At 33.5% G+C, this 21,703-nt stretch overlaps 11 protein-coding genes across 11 annotated transcripts; 4 read left to right on the forward strand and 7 right to left on the reverse strand. All coding sequences in view use genetic code 12, as the record gives it.

Annotated features, from left to right (window-relative positions):
- Positions 1 to 134: 134 nt before the first annotated feature.
- SNL1 (Snl1p) lies at positions 135 to 755 on the reverse strand (the record flags this gene model as incomplete). The annotated part of the gene is made up of 1 exon (XM_049406628.1): positions 135 to 755. The coding sequence occupies one exon, from the start codon at positions 753 to 755 to the stop codon at positions 135 to 137; it is 621 nt and encodes a 206-aa protein (XP_049263819.1).
- A 227-nt stretch (positions 756 to 982) lies between these two features.
- Positions 983 to 3,280, reverse strand: J8A68_002837 (uncharacterized protein; the record flags this gene model as incomplete). The annotated part of the gene is made up of 1 exon (XM_049406629.1): positions 983 to 3,280. The coding sequence occupies one exon, from the start codon at positions 3,278 to 3,280 to the stop codon at positions 983 to 985; it is 2,298 nt and encodes a 765-aa protein (XP_049263820.1).
- Positions 3,281 to 3,687: 407 nt separating this feature from the next.
- Positions 3,688 to 4,857, forward strand: SHY1 (Shy1p; the record flags this gene model as incomplete). The annotated part of the gene is made up of 1 exon (XM_049406630.1): positions 3,688 to 4,857. The coding sequence occupies one exon, from the start codon at positions 3,688 to 3,690 to the stop codon at positions 4,855 to 4,857; it is 1,170 nt and encodes a 389-aa protein (XP_049263821.1).
- Positions 4,858 to 4,936: 79 nt separating this feature from the next.
- On the reverse strand, positions 4,937 to 5,965 carry J8A68_002839 (GET complex subunit; the record flags this gene model as incomplete). Its single annotated transcript, XM_049406631.1, has 1 exon — positions 4,937 to 5,965. One exon carries the CDS (start codon positions 5,963 to 5,965, stop codon positions 4,937 to 4,939), a length of 1,029 nt encoding a protein of 342 aa, XP_049263822.1.
- A 222-nt stretch (positions 5,966 to 6,187) lies between these two features.
- Positions 6,188 to 6,400, forward strand: J8A68_002840 (uncharacterized protein; the record flags this gene model as incomplete). Its single annotated transcript, XM_049406632.1, has 1 exon — positions 6,188 to 6,400. One exon carries the CDS (start codon positions 6,188 to 6,190, stop codon positions 6,398 to 6,400), a length of 213 nt encoding a protein of 70 aa, XP_049263823.1.
- An 81-nt stretch (positions 6,401 to 6,481) lies between these two features.
- Positions 6,482 to 7,375, reverse strand: DAM1 (Dam1p; the record flags this gene model as incomplete). Its single annotated transcript, XM_049406633.1, has 1 exon — positions 6,482 to 7,375. One exon carries the CDS (start codon positions 7,373 to 7,375, stop codon positions 6,482 to 6,484), a length of 894 nt encoding a protein of 297 aa, XP_049263824.1.
- A 121-nt stretch (positions 7,376 to 7,496) lies between these two features.
- On the reverse strand, positions 7,497 to 8,816 carry URA1 (dihydroorotate dehydrogenase; the record flags this gene model as incomplete). Its single annotated transcript, XM_049406634.1, has 1 exon — positions 7,497 to 8,816. One exon carries the CDS (start codon positions 8,814 to 8,816, stop codon positions 7,497 to 7,499), a length of 1,320 nt encoding a protein of 439 aa, XP_049263825.1.
- A 648-nt stretch (positions 8,817 to 9,464) lies between these two features.
- On the forward strand, positions 9,465 to 11,045 carry J8A68_002843 (uncharacterized protein; the record flags this gene model as incomplete). The annotated part of the gene is made up of 1 exon (XM_049406635.1): positions 9,465 to 11,045. One exon carries the CDS (start codon positions 9,465 to 9,467, stop codon positions 11,043 to 11,045), a length of 1,581 nt encoding a protein of 526 aa, XP_049263826.1.
- A 27-nt stretch (positions 11,046 to 11,072) lies between these two features.
- On the reverse strand, positions 11,073 to 11,858 carry J8A68_002844 (uncharacterized protein; the record flags this gene model as incomplete). Its single annotated transcript, XM_049406636.1, has 1 exon — positions 11,073 to 11,858. The coding sequence occupies one exon, from the start codon at positions 11,856 to 11,858 to the stop codon at positions 11,073 to 11,075; it is 786 nt and encodes a 261-aa protein (XP_049263827.1).
- A 3,456-nt stretch (positions 11,859 to 15,314) lies between these two features.
- Positions 15,315 to 16,346, forward strand: J8A68_002845 (uncharacterized protein; the record flags this gene model as incomplete). The annotated part of the gene is made up of 1 exon (XM_049406637.1): positions 15,315 to 16,346. One exon carries the CDS (start codon positions 15,315 to 15,317, stop codon positions 16,344 to 16,346), a length of 1,032 nt encoding a protein of 343 aa, XP_049263828.1.
- A 74-nt stretch (positions 16,347 to 16,420) lies between these two features.
- SKI3 (SKI complex subunit tetratricopeptide repeat protein) lies at positions 16,421 to 20,692 on the reverse strand (the record flags this gene model as incomplete). The annotated part of the gene is made up of 1 exon (XM_049406639.1): positions 16,421 to 20,692. The coding sequence occupies one exon, from the start codon at positions 20,690 to 20,692 to the stop codon at positions 16,421 to 16,423; it is 4,272 nt and encodes a 1,423-aa protein (XP_049263829.1).
- Positions 20,693 to 21,703: the final 1,011 nt, after the last annotated feature.

A 21,703-nucleotide genomic window follows, 5' to 3' on the forward strand; every position in this document is an offset into this window, starting at 1 on the left:
ATTTACCAATTTTTCTAAATTGCTTCTAGAAGCATGGGCATTGATAAAAAAGAAGTAAGTTTAATAATGAAAAAGCATTTATTTGATTAAGAAATATACATACAAAGTTATATAAAGATTCATATACGTTTGGTTTATTTAAATTCCTTTTTAAGTTTATCTAATCTCTTTTGATGATCTTGAATAAACTTAACAACTTTCCTTCTATTTTCTCTCAAGATATCATTACTAGATACATCAATTCCATCTAATTTCATTAATTCTTTTAATAACATTTCTTCAAAGTAATTATATTTATATTCAGCTTCATCTGACTTTAAACTTTTGTAATTATCTATGTATTTATCAATTTGAGGAACATATTCTGATTCAACAAAATCTAAAATAGCTTGAATACTTTTATTTGCCTTTTGAGCTTTACTAAGTTTCTTCTTTGGTTTCTTTGATTTGGTTGATTTCTTATCAGAACTTGAAGTAGTGGAAGAACCACCACTCAGGAAAATCTTACCAAAGATTAATAAAGTAGTTAAAGCTACCAACGTTAATGAAATGGTAATTGGTGATACTTTCAATTCTTTAAAATCATTTATAACATCATCTTTAGTAATAGATTTGATATAATCAATATGAGGTTGTAATTCTTCATAATTGGTTGGAATCTGATCCTTTATAAGTTCAACATAATGTTGAAATTCGTCAACTACAACAGGAATTCTATTTTTCAATCCATTCAACTGCTCATTCACTTTATCCATGATCTCTTCTGTTTTATGTTTTGTAGTATTAATGAAACGTTTCTAAATGATATGTTTTGTTGATTAAAAGTTTATGATTTTCATTTATGAAATTTTAAACGCTCAATAAAAACAATGAAAAAAAAGAAAACTTCTTTTCCAGTCGTTTGGTACTGCATAGAATACTATATGAATTTTTATCTCTATTAGGTAAATATCCAAAAGCCGCACACACGAGAGTAGTTTGTCTATAAAAATACTTCACCACTAATAATTCTAGAGGGTTTCAAATCTCCAACTTCTTTAGGTTTTGTATGTTTGTTAATTGGTGGAGGTGATTTTTTTACTTTCTTATAATCATCAATGGTAGAAACTGTCGTCGCCAAAGGATGCTTCATTGTCTCTTGCTCTTTTGCAATATCATTATCCGAGTTCTGCAACATTGTCTTGGGTAATCTCCTCTTTGGACCTTTGGCTCTTGCCTTACTTGCATGTGTCAATTTGCCACTGCCTTTAGTATCCGCTTTTTTAACCTTAACCGAATCGACATCCGTACTTGTTCTTCTAATACCCTTTGGTTGTAAACTAGGTACTGTATGTCCTCTTGACAAGATCGCCCCTAATTGTTGTTGGAATGGTAATTCCGCCGTCTCTTTAACTCTCAGTTTCTCCTCAATTTCTTCGCGTTCATTATTGTTTGAAGGTTTCAGTTTGACAGATCCTAATCTCTTTAGTTGTGAACGTAATATTTCAGAATCTTTTTCTTCATATTTTCGTAATGATCCAGAATTTGGTTTTGATGGTTTCGGAGGAGCCTTTATCACGATTTTTTCAAATCGCTTTTGAAATTCAGGTGGAGGCTGTTCGGAATAAATTTGTGCTTTTGGTTTTGGTTTTAATGGAGGTGGAGCCCCAGATTTTAATTTCTCAAATTTGGATATGAATTCAGTTTCATCTTTAGTTTTGACAATTGGGGTCCTGGTTGGTGATTGATTCCTTAAGCTGGTTAACTTCTTCTCAAATTCTTTAATTTCTGAACTTTTCGTTTCATGTTCATGCTTTTCATCCTTTACAGGGGATGCTGGAGACTCTCTGGTAGGCGATGCCGATCTTAACTTTTGTAATATTTCTCTGAATTCTTCGTTTGTCACTCTTGCCTCTGATGTAGAATCAATACTCTTTGGAGTTGGCTTCTTTGCAGGCTTTAATGGCGGGATCACTACTTTACCTTCGCCCCTCACAGCTTCTTCAGGAGCACGATTAACACGACTTTGAGGTTTGGATGGTTTGGGTAAAACTACAGGAACCACTCCTTTTCTTAAAAATTCCTGACTTTGAGGAGTTGAAGTTGTCAGCTTTGAATTGGATAATGAAGATAACCAATCACCTTTCTTTGGCAGCAAAGGCGATCCAGATAAGTTAGCAGTAGTTTTATTATCCAGTTCAAGGTCATCTGATTGTTGAGTGACCGTGGTTTTACGATTGTCTAATGTGGATGTTAACCAATCTTTCTTCTTGGGAGATGACCTAAATGGTACATCCATATTGTTTGCTTCTTCTTCATGTTTGGATGGTGAGTTGAATTTCGAATTGGACAATGAAGTCAACCAATCTGCCTTCTTGACTGGCTTGGGAGGAATTGTGATATTTTGTCTAGATGATGACGTCTGCTTTGCTTCATTGAGATTGTCATAATGATGAATTGTTGTTTTGGGATTTTCTAATGTCGAACTTAACCAATCCTTCTTCTTAGGAGGCATTACATACTTATTATTGCCTTCATTCACCTTTGGCGACGGACTAGAATTTACATTTGAATTCGATAAGGAAGTTAACCAATCTGCCTTTTTCGCAGGTCTTGGAGGAAGTGGCGCCCGTTTATCAGCTTCAACTGGTTTGCTTTCAACGGCATTCACATTCTTTATTGTCTTTTCTGGAGGAGTCTTGGTTTTGCTATTCCCCTCGAATTCAGCCACATCTTCTTTTATCAACTTTTCAATCTCTGAAAAAGATCTATATCCACCAGCTTCGGGGTTGACTCCCGCTTTGGATGGGATGAAATCTGCTTTCGCAATGGAAGGTTTTGATTTCGGTGGAAGTGGAGGAGTAGATTTTCTTGCGATAGGGTTAATTAAATCAATTGAGAAATCAAGTGATGGTTCTTGCTTTCGTCTAGGAAGAGCAGGAGGGTTTGAATCATCAGTCTCATATCTTGCAGGACGTCTAGGAAGAGGCGGCCCATCCTCCTCATCATCATTAGCTGCCATGTTAAAACTTTTCACTGGTACTGGTGGACGATTTCTCGAAAATTTCAAATCTGGTATCGTGGATGCATATTGTGAATTTGTACCCGAATATACCAGTTCATTCCCCAATCCTGATGATTTAGATGGAGAAATACTGCCCAGTTTACTGCGAAGTTCATTTATGTTACGTTCGAGATTTCTTTGACGTTGTTGATCTTCTCGTAATCTCTCTTGGGATAGTTCAGATAAACTGGATAGAAAATCATCGACTTTTTTGCTGGATGGTGATACCTCTGCCATTTGTGTATTAAATAAGCTTTGCTTGCTTAAGAAGAGATGTTTGGGAAGTAAGAAGTGTTAGAATCTGAAATTTCGATATGGATTTTTAGGATACGTCCAAATCAGGAAATCAATTCCTTTGGAAATTTCCCTGGCAAGTTTCAACAATCGTTAATCTCCACACACAAAACAAAGCAGAGTCAATTAGTGATTCAGGTTCGATTCATAGATTAGAATCACCTATTGAAACAACTGGAACCCTATCATATGTCAATTACTTTAACTTAGGGAGGAATTTGGGAATTTTCACGTGACCACGAATTTCCGTGATTACATAATCCATTTTTTCTCCCTTTAACATAAAATTTTAAGCGGAAAGTTGAATTCTTACTAATTGAAATCATATTCCCTTTTAAAAACGAACAAACATGTTGTCTAGAAGGTCGATTGGGATAGGTACCGCTTCATTTCCAAGATTAATCCAAAGACAGAACAGTCGTCTTGTTCCTTATCTTCGAAATAATGTCACCCTGTTTAAAAGAACGGTGAAGACTTCAACATTTGATTGGAAACCAGTGAAAGCAGTTCCAGGAAATTTAGCCACTATGGAACAACAAAAGAAAAGACCAATATTAAGAGGAGTCCTATTGGGATTAATGATTGCCATGCCGGTAATTTCATTCTTTTTAGGATGTTGGCAAGTTAAGAGATTGAAATGGAAAACTGATTTAATTGCAAAGTCCGAAAATTCTTTAGCCCAACCCCCAATGGAAGAATTACCTGCTATCCTTGATCCGGATGTGATTCCTGAGTTCGAATATAGGAGGTTTAAATGTAAGGGCCATTTTGATTATTCTCAAGAAATGTTCTTAGGTCCAAGAATGAGAGATGGAGCATTAGGATATCTTGTGGTTACTCCATTTATTAGAGCTTCTGGTGGGAAGCCTATATTGATTGAAAGAGGTTGGATACATAAGGATAAAGTTATTCCTGATACACGTAAATCGGGGTATTTATCTCATTTAGCTATGCCGCAGGGAGAAATTGAAATTGAAGCGTTGTTTAGAGTCATGCCTACGAAATCATCATTGCAATTCGATCATGAACCAGGAACTAGAATGTTTACGTTTCCTGAAGTGCCTGCTATGGCGGAACAAGCAGGGACATTGCCGATCTATTGTCAGATGATTTATGATTTACGCGATCATCCAGAATGGAGAAAGCATGAACCACAACCAGAAGAAAGTTCTAAGAGACTGACTTCGATACTTGGAGTCTTATTGCATCGGTCTGAGAAGTCGGAAGAACAACAAAAACAATCAAAAGAAGATGATGATGCGGCATTTATATCTAAATTAGCAGAGGAGGATGCGACTTTACAATATCAAGAAATTGAATTTATCAAGGCAGGGGTACCAATTGCTCATACACCAAAGGTAAAATTAAATAACAATCATATGCAATATTTAGTTACATGGTTTGGGGTTTCAATTGCAAGTTCAGGATTGTTAGCATATAGTATTTGGAAGAATAGACAATTCCTGAGTGCTGAAAAGATCATAGCTGCCAAACGTCAAGATATGAAGAAGACCTTTTAGAAATAATTTAACTTGTATTTAGAATTATCTCATTAATTTACATATGTATATAGTAAATAGTAGAAAATGAAACAATTGTCTAACGAATAAAACTCAATAATCCAAATAAAACAACCACCAAGGATAAATCACCCAATACTATTCCAATAAGATCATAATAAGCCAATCCTCTTGAAATATAAGGTCTTATTTGTGTGAGTTGAGGAAGAAACATTGATCCAAGTGAAATACCCTTCATAATTAAATGGTTTTCATGTTTGGTATTGAAAATCCCCGTTTTCACACTAATCATATAATAACTGGCAACTATTAATACTTCAGCCGTGAAAAACCAAGTGATAAACCCAGTCAATGGTGTTGGTGATACCAATCCTCTAACGTAAGGATGACTTGATGCATGAAATAATTGATCTGGAATTGTAAAGAAATGATAAAAGAAATTGAAACCAGTAAATAAATATCTAACAATTAAAAACCTGAATTTCCAAAGATTTTGTTGATATACATTATAGGCATAAAGTTCAGTTTGATATTTGTTTGCAGTTGGATCAGCAGCAGCACCACCGCTTGCTGCGGCAGCAGCGTTAAGAAGATCAGATTGACTATCATTTGCACCTTCTGTAAACATCTTCATAAATTGTGCCATCGGATCATTAAGATCACCCGGTGCTCCTCCTGCTCCAATTCCTCCTGACCCTCTCAGACCCGATGCAGCAGAAGCTTGTTGGAACACTTTTCTAAAGATTTCATCAATATCTTCAGGCGTTTCTTCTCCAATTGGTGGAGTTGGGGATGCAAAAGTTTGGGTTGCAATTGAGGTAATATCTTGAATATCAGGATCGTCATCATGATGAGAAGGAAGGGAAGTGGTATCTGCCGAAGCTGGACTTGAAGAAGATGGAGTCTCTTGTTCTTCTGATTCAGTTGATTCTTGTGATTTGTCTAATACGGATGTAACTTGGGTGGTTACTGATGCTCCTTGAGATAATATAGTGTTTAAACGACTAGAAGCATTTCCTTTTGCCATTTTGGCTTGTCTTCTTTCTCGTAAGAGTTTCCTCTTTTCTGCTTCTGACAATTGAGCTTCCGTTCCTGTTGATTCGGACATTGTTTGCTCTGTGGGTTGTGTAAGGGGGGTGTCTGTAGTAGATGATAAATAATTTGGTGGAGCATTGAATTACAGTCATTCAACAATCTTTTTTTTTTTCAGTGTTGTCCTGCCTGGGGCTAATAATCCTTCCTACCACCCTCAATACGGGAAACAATAAATCTTTTTATTTAACAGCTTTACAGATTCAAAGAGAGAAACAGGTAAAGTTAAGAAAGCACCATGGATGCATTTACTACCGACGAGGGGGGAGATAACAGTACGATAGCTCCATTATCACCACCAATGGATTATCAAGAACAATTAAGAAGACAAACAATTATAAATTCAATTGAAAACAAAGATTATTTACTTGTAATTGCTTCACAACAAAATAAATCAGTACAACAAGTCATTTATGAACTTAAATTGAAATTAGTTACCCAGGGATGTTAATAGAAAGTTATTAATTAAATAGAACTACATAAACCAAAGATACCCCTGTACATTCCCCATAGAAAAGATTAGGAAACATATCTATCTAAATCGAGGTCTATTTGCTAAGGAATTTGATTTCTGTAATGGTTGAACTGGTTTAGTAGGTCTTGTATAACCAGGGTTGGAAACTTTATTAGCATTAGAATTCAAAGAATTCATATATCTAGCAGGTTGGTTGAGATTAGGTTTAGATGAACTCTGTATTGAACTTGGGGTTGTTACTGTAGGTTGTTGTTGTGATGTCCTTCGTGCTGGTATTCTTGATGACTGAGCTGCTGCTGCTCCCTTTTGATTTATGGAAGATGTGGAAGTGTTCAACAATGATGAATCTGATTCACGTCCAGGAATTCTAGGTTTCTGAATACGCGATGATGATGCGGCTGTTGCTCTTGTACCAGTAGCTGTTCTTGTTGGCATTGGTCTCGTTGACCTTGTTGCAGTTGTTTTTTGAAATAAGGGGTTTGTAGGTCTGGTTGGTGGTAAAGACTTAGATTCTTGTTCTAAAGTTGATTTTAAATTTGAATTCAATTCTTGTGCATTTGCTAATCTTCTTTTTAATTCAATAATTCGTTGTTCTCTTTGTCTCTTTTCTTGTAATTGCTCCCATGCTTTTGTATTTGGAGCACCTGGGAAATCAACACACCACATAGTTAATGATAAACCATATAAAAACCCAGCAAATGATTCATTGAATTCGTTATTGATTGTATTATGAATGGAAGATAGTTTGGACATATTGCTATCTAACTCTTGAAGGACGTCAGCTAAACATGAGAATTGATTAAAGAAACCATGAGATTCAAATGGTATTTGATTTTCATCAATTGGATAATGATGTGGTGTTGTTGATCGATTTAATTGAAAACCAGAAGATCTACGCAGATGTCTTCTATTTGTCAATCTTCTTTCTTGTGCGGGTGATGATGACGACATGAGAACTAATAGCTAAGTTTGTATATATAATTGTAATGTATATAAGAGTTTATAGAAAGAAATCATTGTTTGTTTATAAATTTCATTTTTTCAATCAATCAACCAGATGAGTCGCGACAATCTAATTTTCACTACCAATAATTTGTTGCCAAGTTTTACCTTCTTTTCTTAATTCATTGGCTAATTCATCTCTAATCTTTGCAACTAATCCAGGACCCTTATAAGCAAACGCGGTATAAAGTTCAATGAAAGTTGCACCTGCTTTACCAAATTCTAAAGCATCTTTCCCAGTAGAAATACCACCACAACCAATCAATACCAAATTAGAATCTTTAGTATATTTTCTTAATGTTCTTAATGCTTTAAGTGCTAAAGGTTTTAAAGGCTTACCTGATAATCCACCAGTTTGATTAATTAATTGGGTATCTGTAGTTAATAATTGATCTATTGGTCTTTGGATTGTAGTATTAGAAATAATAATTCCATCTACTTTTGCATCTTTTGCTGAGGTTGCAATTGATTCAATCTCTGGTTCAGTTAAATCTGGAGCTACTTTAACTAATACTGGTGGTATCTTACCTAATAAGTTCTTACCAACATTATCTCTTTCTTTAACAACAGTAGTTAATAAATTGGTTAATTTCTCTTCACTTTGTAAATCTCTTAAACCTGGAGTATTTGGTGAAGAAACATTAATAATTAAAACATCAGCATATTTACTTAATCTTTCAACCCCTTTAGTATAATCAGTAACTTCATCACCAAACTTATTCTTACCTAAATTAATTCCTAACAATTTCCCTTCTTTAAAAGCATTTGAAAATGGTTCATCATTAGGAGATTTTGCTGATTTTTCAAATTTAGTTAATAATTTATTAAATCTAACTTTTAAATTAGCAATTACATTGAAATGACCAGATGAATTGAAACCATATCTATTAATAACTGCATCATCTCTAGGTAATCTAAAAAATCTAGGCTTGGGGTTACCTGGTTGTGGTTCAGGAGTAATTGACCCAATTTCAACATATGAAAACCCACTATTGAATAAAGCTTCAATAGCTTCTCCATCTTTATCCAACCCAGCAGCTAATCCAATTGGATTTCTTAATTTGGTTCCAAATACGTCAACTCCTAAAATATCACTTTGATCATTATATCCTTCATCTAATAATCTAGGAGCCAATCCATACTTCATGAAAAATATCCCTAATTTATGTCCTTGTTCCCCGTCAGTGAATGTACGGATTAATGGACATAATACGTATTCATGGAATGCCGAACGAGCATCTAATAAATAATAACCACCAGCAATTGCTCCTGCTAATCCACCAATTAAAAGAATTGGAGTTGGAACAACTTGTGATCTTAAGGGGGTGACAACTCCCTTAGGAATTCTTTGTGGTTTCAAATGTTTGAGTATAAGACGTAATGAACTCATAGTGTACAGATTGGGTCTTATCTTGTTAAAATGCTAAGGATGATAAGAAGAAGAAGAAGGGTGAAATTTTATGGGATGATTTCATAGGTTTCTAATTTTTCAGCATACTGTATATAAGCACACAACAAGATGTAGCATTGACCGTGGGGTGGTGTGTACTTTGCTCAAAAAATATCAATACGTCATTCCTACTACTGTGGGTATTACTATTACTAAAAACTAGTGACAACTACTACTACTCTTTCCATTAGTAATAACAAGTAGCTGGTTAATTGTGTCCATAATTAGTGTGCTAATAGGGTCGCGTGTGACTAAAAGCCCGGGGGTTGTAGCACTGCGGTCAGCATTATCACAACAAGAGACAATATTTCCATTCTGCCGAAAATATTGTTGATTAATAAAATAACCTTGAAATCTACTGTCACTGGAGAGACTTGATCTATAGTAATAATAAATAGAGATAATTGGGAGAAGGAAGAAGTTGTAGCAGTAAAAGTTCTAACAAATCAGTAAGTGTTAGCTCTCATAGAAATATTTTTTTTTTGCTGGTTGCGATGATCTTCTCTTTCATCTGAAAATTAAAATTAAAAAATTAAAAAAAAAATCTATCAAACAACGAATACAGTAAGAAAACATCACCTATCAACAATGGCACTTACAGGCAAAATGGGATCATATGAAAGAGAGGGGACATCCAAATATGAACGTGGAAGTTCTTCTCATTCAAGAAAAGCAAAGTACACAAAAGATAAGAAATTAAATGCAAAACTAAAACATATGGATCAACAATATAAAGAAGCACTAAGATCAGCAGCTGGTACCGATTTATTATTACAAGAAGAAGCAGGGTTCTTAGAAGCTGAAAGTCCCATGGAAAGAACTTTTAAGTTTAAGCAAGATGATATTACTGAAGCTGTAGATATAAATACTGCCAATAAGAAATTTGAATTAAATTTACCTGAATTTGGACCTTATCAAATTGATTATTCAAGAAATGGGAGAGAATTGTTATTAGGAGGTAAAAAAGGACATGTTGCATCTATTGATTGGAGAACTGGACAACTTGATTGTGAATTACATCTTAATGAAACCGTACATGCTGTGAAATATTTACATAATGATCAATATTTTGCAGTAGCACAAAAGAAATATACATTTATTTATGATAAACAAGGTACTGAATTACATAGATTGAATCAACATATAGAATCTACCTTATTGGATTTCTTACCTTATCATTTCTTATTAGCAACTGCCGGAAATACTGGGTTTTTGAAATATCATGATGTCTCAACTGGTCAATTAGTAAGTGAATTTAGAACAAAATTAGGTCCAACTCAAGCAATGAAACAAAATCCTTGGAATGCGGTTATGCATTTAGGTCATGGTAATGGTACTGTATCCCTTTGGGCCCCAAATATGGCAACTCCTTTAGTTAAACTTCAATCTGCTCGAGGTCCAATTACTGACCTTGCAATTGATCGTGAAGGGAAATATATGGTTGTAAGTGGTGCTGATAAAACTTTAAAAGTTTGGGATATACGAAAGTTTAAAGAAGTTGATCAATATTATTGTCAAACTCCGGCAACTTCTTTGGATATTTCTGATAATGGATTATTATCAGTAGGTTGGGGTCCTCATGTCACTATTTGGAAAGATATATTTAAAGGAAAACATCAATCAGATCCATATATGAATCATCTTATACCTGGATCAAGAATTGAAAGAGCAAAATTTGTTCCATTTGAAGATATATTGGGGATAGGTCATCAACAAGGTTTCAATTCTATAATTGTTCCTGGATCGGGTGAAGCTAATTATGATGCTCTTGAAATTAATCCATACGAAACCGCTAAACAAAGACAACAACAAGAAGTTAGATCATTATTGAATAAATTATCTCCAGATACTATTTCTCTTGATCCAAATATTATTGGTACTGTTGATAAACGTGCATCATCAATTAGATTAAAACCAGGACAAATTGGAGAAGTTGTTGAAGCTAATAAATCAACCAAGATGGAAATTAAACCAGAAGTAAAGGGAAAGAATTCGGCATTAAGAAAGCATTTAAGAAGAAAGAGACAGAATGTTATCGATGAACGTAAATTAAGAATAGAAAAGAATTTAAAGATGGAAAAGGAAGCTAGACAAAGAAGACAACAAGAATTGCAAGGAATTCCACAACAAAAAGATGTATTAGGTGCTGCTTTAGATAGATTTAAGTAAAATAAATAGACACAATAGGTATTTCATTTAATGATTCTGATATGGTCGAATATTCATTTCTCTAGCAATATCATAAATCACCTTTTCAAATACAGCATTTTCCCAATGAATTGCTTCAATTTCATCTTCTTGAATATAATAACCTTCTTCTTCTACACTTCTGGAGCTATCAAATTTGGATGAATCAATGACAAGCAGTTTGGAATTCGCAGTGAATGGTAATGCTTTATCAATTGGAAGAAAAGGACATTCTTCTGAATCATTTGTACGTTGTTGATCTCTAATTTTATTTATTAAATTTTGATCTTCATCAATTAAAAATTCAAGACTTGTTAAACCAAATGTACTTAATTTCGAAGTATATGTTCCAATCTTAACAAGTTGTTGACAAAACCTCTTGACTTCAAATTTATCATGGAAAAGAATCAATTTCTTAAAATCAACAATTTCTGCTAATTGTCGATTATAATCACTGCAAATATCAATTCTGGTACTAAAATGAGTATCTAAGACTTTCCTCAAGATTTCAATTTGTGCATCAAATTGATTAGATAGAACTCTTTGGAATTGACTGGTCTCACCTCCCTCGTTGAATAATTTGTCAAGTTGCATTTCATTATGATTGATATTATTAAAATCTTCTTCATATAATAAGAATCTCAATAATTGATATAATTTAATTGGTTGCAAAAATTGTTCAGGAGTACAATCGGTGGATATTACACTTTTAGGGAATTCGGAAAGCCATCGAATAATGGCATGTATTAGTTTGTAAGTATCTCTATCATCAAATGTCATTTCTTTTGAAGTCATTGGAGGGTGTAAAGTGGGAAGTGTATTCTATTTAGCCCAGTTTATTCTAATAAGCGTTTAATTAAAGGTTGCAAAAATGAAAACTCAGTTATTAAGTCAATTTGTCGCGCTAGAAAATAGAACGGAATTGAATGAGTTTAAACTAAAGTTACAGGTACTAAAATTCGAGATCATCTTTGAAATGTGGGGTTACTATAATTTGCTGGTATCATCGTATAAATATAAAATCTTGTTCACTTATTGTATTAATTCTATTCGTTAGTTCAATTTTATGGACGATATTCACTTTTCTATCTGTTGTCCAGTTTTGTATAACAAAGAGAGTTACCCGACCTTGGTATCACGTACTATTTCTTTTGTTCACTAAAGTATTCTTATTAATACTTTATCTATTTCGACCAAAACTTGCACTGATTTTTGTATGAAAAATCGATTTTATTATATAGATATTCCATTCTTAAGAAGCTTGCATAAGTCACTATTTAATAATGTTGGTTATTTTAGCTAGATTCCCATATGGAAATACCATGCTGCCCAGAGTGGTGTCGAACATCAGATCCTATTTTTCAAAAAAACCTGAGCAGTTCTAATAGTAAAAAATATAACTAACTGTGCCAAAACATCGCAAGCTGAAACAAAAAGTCTTAACGAATTGGGCGTTGGTGTCGTGGCACGTGAATATCAGGTGGCATTTTGCACGTGATCCATATCATGTGACCAATTTCTAAATTGGAGTTAATTCAACACTCCCACTTGGTATAGGTAAGTTAGATACGTCTATGGATTATACTGGTCTATATCTAGATGATATATGGATTATAAGAAGAAAGAATAAGTGCTTTCTGCTCTTTTGAAAGTATTCATATATGACCAATAGTTGACCACCCAACTGAAGCAAAGCCTCTCATATGAACCTTAAGATATGACCCGATGCTCCATATGAAGCAGAGAATCTCATTATCGGTGCTCTTCATTTTATTGGTATTTGAAAACCATGTCTGATCTTTGCTTTTGTGGTAATGATGTTTACAAACACTAGTTTAGAAACACAAAAACAGTTTACAAACAGGAATTTCTGTGGGCGGCTAATTTTCGACTCTCCTCCAATCTGCTTCAAATCATATGGAAAGTAATCTCCCTTCTCTAATCACCACATTCTGACGTTGATCTATCAGTTTGATTTTGGTTGAAATAATGCTTGTTGAAATATCTGTTTGTGGTTGAAAAGTTTACAAAAAGAAGTTTAGAAACAGAAGTTTACAAACGGAAGTTTAGAAATATGCTTACAGCTTGGTGAATTCACTGGTTCCCCTACCTACACCACATGCCCCTGCCTACACCACATGCCCCCTACCTACACCACACCCAGACCCCATGCCCACTACTTGCACCACTCATTTATCTATTCCTTCACGGACTAGTTTCTTCCGTGGTCCATTCATTAGCTCATTCAGTCAGGCAGCCATTGTTCTATTCCTTGATTGTCTCCCTTCTTCAATACCATCCTATTTCGAGCTGCTTAATCCAACAAAGAGAAGCTGCAAGGGTTGGAAAGGTTGTACCAAACCTTCCAATGTTCTGAGAAGATTGTAGCCAAAGAAGCAGCAATTGAAACGTTTTATTTTGAACTCAGTTGGTGACAGATGGCTGGTTAGATGGAATATTATAAGAAATAAGTGAAGAGGGATGGATGGATGAAGGATGACGGAAGACAAATGAAGTATGGAATGTGGGATACAATGATTGACTGACTGAATGAATAAACTATAGAATGAATGGAATAAGAAGAAACTATCTGTGACAGGAAGAAATTAATGAATGGATAAAGGAATGAACAACCAATGAATAGATGAATATGAGGCAAAAGGCAGTAGACAGAGCAACATTATAGATGACATAATTAGTAGATGAATGAGTAATGAAATAAGAAAGGTGTGATAATATGGAAAGAGAGAATTAATGAAAGAAGAAAAAGAAAAAGAGAAAAGAAGAAAAGAAGAAAACAAAAAATTTGAATTCTAGGGGATTTCTAAGTCTATTTATACTTGAGACTTTTTTGCAACCACAAAAAATTTGCAACCAAATTTGTTTATAATTTTTTATATACTGAATAGCACTATTATAATTGCACAACCACAAAAAAGTTCATATACAAAATAAAACTAAGGCGTATTTGAAAACAGGGGTTCGTAACTTTCTATCAAAGCTAATAACCACAAAAAGAATTCTTGTATTTCCTAAATTTATGAAGCCTCACCAATGGGGAACTAGATGACTATTTGATTTGATGTGTAGTTCCATTACAATGGTTTGGGTTTACTATTTCATCAATATTATTAATACATTTGTTGTGTTTGGTCTTTATTGAATGTATTCTTGAAAATAGAAGTAAGTATGTGTTAGCTTTTACATCTTTATTTCATTATAGTATTATACTTATAGAATATTCTCTATTAATGTTTATGTTTTGTTGTAAATAGTTTATAATGTAATTTGGTATGAATAAATAAACAATAAATTGGCTGCCAAAAAATTAGCTGAAATTAAGTTGTTAATTATTTTCTTTATTTTAATAAATACTTAATCTGAAATCATTTATATCTCTAAATATTCATGTAGTAGTAGTAGTAGTAGTAGTAGTAGTAGTAGTAGTAGAAGTGCTGTATAAGATTAGAATATTGGTTGGTTGTTGTAAAGACAACAATTTTAATAAGAGATTCTACATTATAATTAATTCTCCACTTGATTAAAATGCTGGTCATATAGAAACTAAGAAAAGAGAGAGGTTAATGGTCGTGGATAGCACCAATTGTCAGTTGTATAGACTTGTATTTGATTCTCAATGTATATGTTTCATATTCGTATACTTTTATCATTTACTATTGGTTTAATATATTGACGAAAATGATCTTAAATAAAAACAATAAACCAAAGAAGAGGAAGAACTTAAGAAAAAAGAATAATTGGAAACAAAAAAATAAAAAAAAGAAATTTGAAATTTAAAAAAAAGAATTTAAATTTCGCCATTGAGAAATTGAAATCCAAATTTTTTCTTTAAATTCATTAACTTCCATCTTAAAGGAAATATACATATATACAGTTTCGACTACTAAAAAGTAATAGTACTTACTTATATCATTTACCTATACTATTACTATTACTATTACTATTACTTATAGCTTCTTTACCAGGTATCGGAAGGATAATATATATATATACAGGGCAAAGGCAGACCTAATCAACATCTACTATTACATCTTATAGGTTAGGGGTAATAGTGAATAATTTACACATACCAGGAATAACAACAGGGGGGAATACATATATTACTATAAGGATTATTGGCATAGTTAATACGGATTAATTTACTTTTATTTTCATTTCATATACATTATACTTTTATACTTTTATTACAAGTTTTTACAACAACCATCTACAACAACAATAATACATAAGATGATGACAACAGGATTTAAATGGGGAATGAATAACACCCCTTTAACTAATAATACTACAACAAATGTCACAAGCACAACAGCAGAGACAAGCTCATCACTAACAAATAATACGCCCCGTTCTACCCCAGATGAATCAACAGCTTTAATCACTAAACCATCGATCAAGAAAAGAAGATATCATAATGATAATAACAACAACACTATAATAACTTCAGAAAGTGATATTCCTGGACGTAAATATTATCCACCACCTCCACCATCTAAATTTAAACGATCAAGAACTCCTAGAATTATTGGACAACCATTACCAACAAATAGATTAATTGAAGTATTAGATAAACATAGTTTACAAAGTTTATTAACAAATTTAATTCAATATCATCCAGAAATTCAAAATACAATTCATAAATTATCACCTAAACCAACTTTAATTTCATCTATTGAATTAATAAAAGAAAAATTTGATGATATCTTAAATCATTTACCTTATAAATGTGATATTGAAAGTGATTATTCTTATTTAAGAATTAAACCTCATTTACAAGAATTTTTAGAATGTTTAAGTGATTTTATATTAAGTTTCTTACCTCCAATTGAATTAAATATTATTACTTCATTAACATTTTTACATGAAATTACTAATTTATTACATAATTTACCCAATTTTTCAAATAATGAATTTCAATATACAAGATCAATGGCTTATGAACAAATTGCAAATACTTGGTTAATAGTTGTTAGTAGTCAACAACAACAAAGAGACGACAAAGAAGATTCTCCGTCTACTTCCAGTGGTACTACTGAAGATTGCAAACAAATCATAACAATCATCCATGAATATGATTTATTAGATAAATTAGCCAAACATAATGAAATTTCTAGAAATAAATTCATTAAAGTAATTGATTACTTAAAATCTGAACTTGAACAAGATGAATTGATTAATCATGCAACTTCTAATAATCCATTAAGTGATATGATTACTGTTGATTATTCAAATTATTCAATCATTGCCAGAACTTCTCATTAATTGTACATATAAATATATTTTTAGTAATTCTATATGTAAATGCTATCTAAAAGTGTGTGATGTATAAATTCTCTCTACAAACAAAGTTGTAATGCATCGATTGCTTCTTGATTATCAGGTGAAAGGATTAAACTACGTTGAATATCTCGTAATTTCCCATTCTTTAATAATGCTTCTGAAAATTGTAAACAATTAACTTTTGTATCATGTAATGTAACAACCGCTTTTGCCATTTCATTACTAACATTCTTCCAAACATTATAATCAAATGGAAACAAATAAGCATATTTAAGCCAGACTGAATTATCTCTACTTCCTCCTTGTAATCGATGATTAATCTCCGTAAGTAATTTAGGTACTTCTCTATATGTATCATTCACCAATTCATCCAAACTTAACCCTTGTAATTCTTCTTTAATTGCCCCAAGATATTCTTCTAAATTATCAACTAACGAAATTGCACCAAGAGTTAAAACAACAATTAATGAAGATCCATGTTCTTCAATATGAGCAAATAATTGATCGATTGCCGCTTGTTTGGTTTCTTCTGATCCATGAGAATATAAAATTTGTGCAATTAAAGTAACAATAACCAGGGAATCACTATATATCCCCAAAATTACCTTCAATTCTTCTAATGCTGCTTCAAATTGATTAGTAGAGAAATAACTCAATCCAATAGTAACTCGACTAGACAAAATAATCTCAGGAAGATCTTCATCATTCCCTTCAATCAATTCAAGTGCAACTTGTGAGTTTTCCAATGCCAATTCATAATCTCCAATCGCTAAATAAATTCTTCCAATTTGTGCCTTCATCAAACTAAAATTCTCCAAAACACTTTCATCCTCATTTTCTTCATATTTCTTCTCCAAAATTTCACATAATTTATTTCCATATTTAATAGCATTCGTATAATCCTTACATCTTTCCGCAATCGTTACCGCAATACTCAACCCATGTTCATCTTCAGGATAATATTTCAAATATTGAACAATCGCCGCATTACTAATACTCAACTCCTGTGCCGTCTCAACATCTCTCGGATCATCACCATTCCCATGGGCAACTCTTCGATTCACAACCGATAATCCATATAAAAATTGCGCAAGCGCTAAACGTCCTTTACTCAACGTGAAAGCATGGGTATAATAATTCGCCGCCTTGGACTCATCTCCCAACATTTCCGCCACCACGGCATGTCCTAACCAAGATTGAGCATCTTCAGGAGCAACCGATTGTGCTCTCAAAAAAGTCTCCTGGGCGAGTTTTAAATCACCATATCTCAAAAACAAAACCGCGAGATTGATCCAGATTTCTGCATCTTGGATTTCGAGGGTTGTGGCTTTGATATAACAATGTTGGGAGATTTGTGGACTGGTTGAGAAATATGCATTTCCTAACGCGATCCAATAATTGGCATTATTGGGTTCGAGTTGGATGGATTTTTTGAATAGGATAATAGAATGATCACGATAGGTTGCGGTGCTTGTTTCATCATTGTCAAGGAGTTGATAGGCTTCAAGTAATGAAAGTCCAAGATTGTAATATGCGGTTGATCGTAATAATTTATTGACTTTGCCGGGAAGGACTTTGATTCCGGCAACTGATCCGAGGATTATAAAGATGAGCAATGCCTTGACACGATTACCTTGGTCAAGCAATTCACGAGCATGTTTGAATGTGATTGATTCGTCGAGGATAACAATATCGGAAATCACTTCAATGACTTCTCCTTCATTAAGGCCAATATGTTCAAATATCTCAATTATGGTATCAAATGGAACTTTATCGAGATGTTCTTGAATTTTAGTGAATACTTTAAGTGCATCCCCCAAAGATTTCCAAACCTTTTGAGATGACGAATTCACAACCACAGCCAGTTTTATAAATTCCAAAGCTTTTAATATTGCGTTTATAGCTCTACCGAAAAACCCCGAGGTAATAAATCGTTTCCCATTCTCAATATTTGCCTCATATATCGCACTAATCAAACATTCTTCATTCGGATTTGTTTCTAATGCACTATACAAATATGTCAACCCTTCATTATATTCCTTCATTTCACAAGTCACAACACCCAACATATATTGAACGGTCCAAGGAATCTCCCCTGATTCCCTCATTGTTATTGCATGTTGGAAAACTTTTACAGCAGCATCATATCTTCCACAATTATAATATGCCTCACCTAATCCTACCCAACATTCAAAATCATCCGCTGAGATACGGATAGCGTTTTGAAACCATTCAACGGCTTTTGCATCGTCTTGGGAATTCAATGCCCCGCATCCTAATACACGATATGGCCAAGCGCGATCTTCTTGAGTTGCACGTAATAAGAGACGACGGGGTCCTTCTTCAGATACGACTCTTTTCGATAAGACTTGAGCCACTTCCCATTCATTTTTGGCTGTAGCTTGTTCAACTAAATATCTTGCCGAGATGATTTCATTAATATCGAGATCAAATGCTTTATAGAAACATTTTTGAGCTCGATCAATGTCTCCATAATAATCTTGGAAAAGTATACCTAATAAAGTATAACTTGGTGCATAAAATTCATAATCTTTAAGAGACTGGATTAAATGAGAATAGCATTGTTTGATATTTTCTTGATTGGTATCATCTTCCATAAGATATCCCTTTGATAATCTATAATGAGCAACTGCTCGAATTTCACCACTATGTAAATCACCTCCAGTTATTTTGGTTATAAATTTCTCAAGTCCTAATTTCCCCTTTTCGAATTCTCCTAATTTAACTAAACACCAATAATATTCCAACTCCGCATGTCGATTCTCAGGAGCTTCTTGTACGACTTCTTCTAATATCAGTTTTGCTTGGTTTAATTCTCCTCTTTCAACAAAAATTAACCCTTTGCCAACTTTTGCTTTAATATTTGATTTATTAGTCTCAAGAATCTTATCATATAAATGAAGTGCTCGGTTGAAATTCTTAGGAGCTTCATAATAAGTATATACAATCGCCAAAGAACAAAAGAAATCATCTTTTGTATGTTCCAAATCAATCCCAAAAGTTCGTTGGACATCTGCAACTAATCGAATCCCATCTTTACATCTTTCTGAAGCACTATGATATTCTCGCATATGAAGATAATAATTAACAATGATTCTATTGGCTAAGATTGAATCTTTGGCTTTGTTATATCCTTCCAAGAGATGTCCGAGGATTTCGTCCTGAGGGAGATAATATTGAGAAATATCAGTTTGTTCTTCTTCTTCGTCAATTAGATTTTCGAGAACTTTGGCATCCTCTTCATCATTCTCTAATGCGGGAGAATCAAGTTTGAGGATTTGCTTGGATTCGGATTTGGATTCAAGTTGTTGTTGATGGTTTAGGGATAATGATTTAATGACTCGTTCTTTGTTATAGGGTGAGATTTCACTCATTACAAATGCAAATAAAATCAATCCCAATCCTTCATTTTGATAAGCTTGTAAATATGTGATAATTTTATCTTCATCTAATTCATAAATACTTGGAGCATCATTCCAATTGAAAAATAAATTCCAACAAAATAAACTGGTAGTTTTTAAAAGAATCATGTCATCAACAGTAGTCATTATATCTTTAAACATTTCTGATTTATCGGGACAAAATTTCAATAATTCATATTTATATTTCAAATAATTCTCTTGATATTTCCTTCTAAGCTCATCATCATTACAAACATTAAGAAAACTTTCAAATAATTCAGATAAATCACTTTCTTGATGATAATTCCAAGCAATAGTATCCAATTTCGCCTTTTGATCAACTGTTAAAATTCTTCCAAATTTGACTCTTTCTTTAGCTAATATTCCTTGTACTATTTTATCCAATCTTGTATATTTAAAATCCAATAATTTCTTTAAACTCAGTTCAGGAGATTCCAAATTATATTCTCCAAGTTTGCCACCAGGAATAATCAATCGTAAATAATATTCATACAACTCATCATTACTCTTATAACTATTCATATCCAAATAATTCTTTACATCTCTTATAGTTTCACCCAAACTCAATCCTTGATCAACTTGTATCTTAAATAATTCAATAACCACCCTAAAAAACCCAACATAATCAGGCAATGTCCTAACAATCTGGAAATACCCTTTCCAAGCCAATAAGTTCCCAGGTTCAATTTGAGTTGCTATTTGGAATGCTTGAATTGCTTGAGGAAATTGTCGTAATAACTGATAGGATTTTCCTTTAAATAGATAGGCGAAAAAACACTTATCATCAATTTCTAAGGCATCATTGGCAAATTCTAGGGCAGAATCTGGATCGCCATGTTCAATTGCTGCTTTTGCAGACTTTAGAAGTTTCTTTATCTGTGACATTTGCCCTGGTAGGTGTTTTGATGGATGTTGGTGGGGGGGGGAGAATGAGAGAGAGGGATAAAGATGGATGCGATGAAAAATTGCACCGTTTTTGTTTGTTGACTATTTTGAGAGTGTTACCCGACTTTCTCACTGATAACATTGGATTACTTTTATTTTCAACATCTTTGACATATATGAATCGATCACGCAAATGTGCCATTGGAATTGCAATTTCTAGGAGTGATTGAACAAAATGGACGTTATTGTGTGGAACGCGCTTTAATAGTTACCAAGGACACCAAACATTGATGCCTAAAGTGATATACATTTATATACTTAGTATTGTACGGATACATATTTGAAAACCGTTAACAAAACTTCCAAGGGCATTGATTGGCTGAATAGAATCCTTTAGCTGCTTCAATCGTCACCCTTCATACCCATTCATTTGTTTGTGCCATGTCTAAATCAACTTCGAGCCCCCAAACTTCTGTATATTATGCAACCAATTTTATTCGTCCTAGCGATCTAAATTACATGCACCGTTTCTACATCTATTGGGTACAAATTGATATAGATTGGAACTATTATAAACTACAGAATGGGGTATTAGATAGCAAAATGCTTTTACGTAGTACGAGCGAATTGTGACGGGTGGAGTGGAGAGTTTCAATGAGGCGAATGTTATTCTCGGCATTGAAAACAGCTCAACATGCTAAATCGCCGAAAAAGGATGACTGAATGTGTCTTGTTAGACCCCTCTTTTCACAAGAAGAAGTCATGTACATGGTATGATGGTAGTCAGCCACCGTGCCCCTATGACACCTCCTTAACCCATGAGCCAATCAAAGGATTATAGTGGTCAAAAAACTTCTGCGTTTGCAATGAATGGCCAGATACTAACCAAAACTTAGACTGATATCAACTACTGATACAAATCTGAAGGCATTTGGCTTCGAAAGTGGTCCCCTTCCTAGCTTTGGGCTAGAGAACTAGATTCAAGGTTAATGCACTTACTATTGTCTAGTC

This window comes from Hemisphaericaspora subhashii (genome assembly GCF_019202705.1).
Source record: "Hemisphaericaspora subhashii strain CBS 10753 chromosome Unknown scaffold13, whole genome shotgun sequence".
Lineage (NCBI taxonomy): Eukaryota > Fungi > Ascomycota > Pichiomycetes > Serinales > Debaryomycetaceae > Hemisphaericaspora > Hemisphaericaspora subhashii.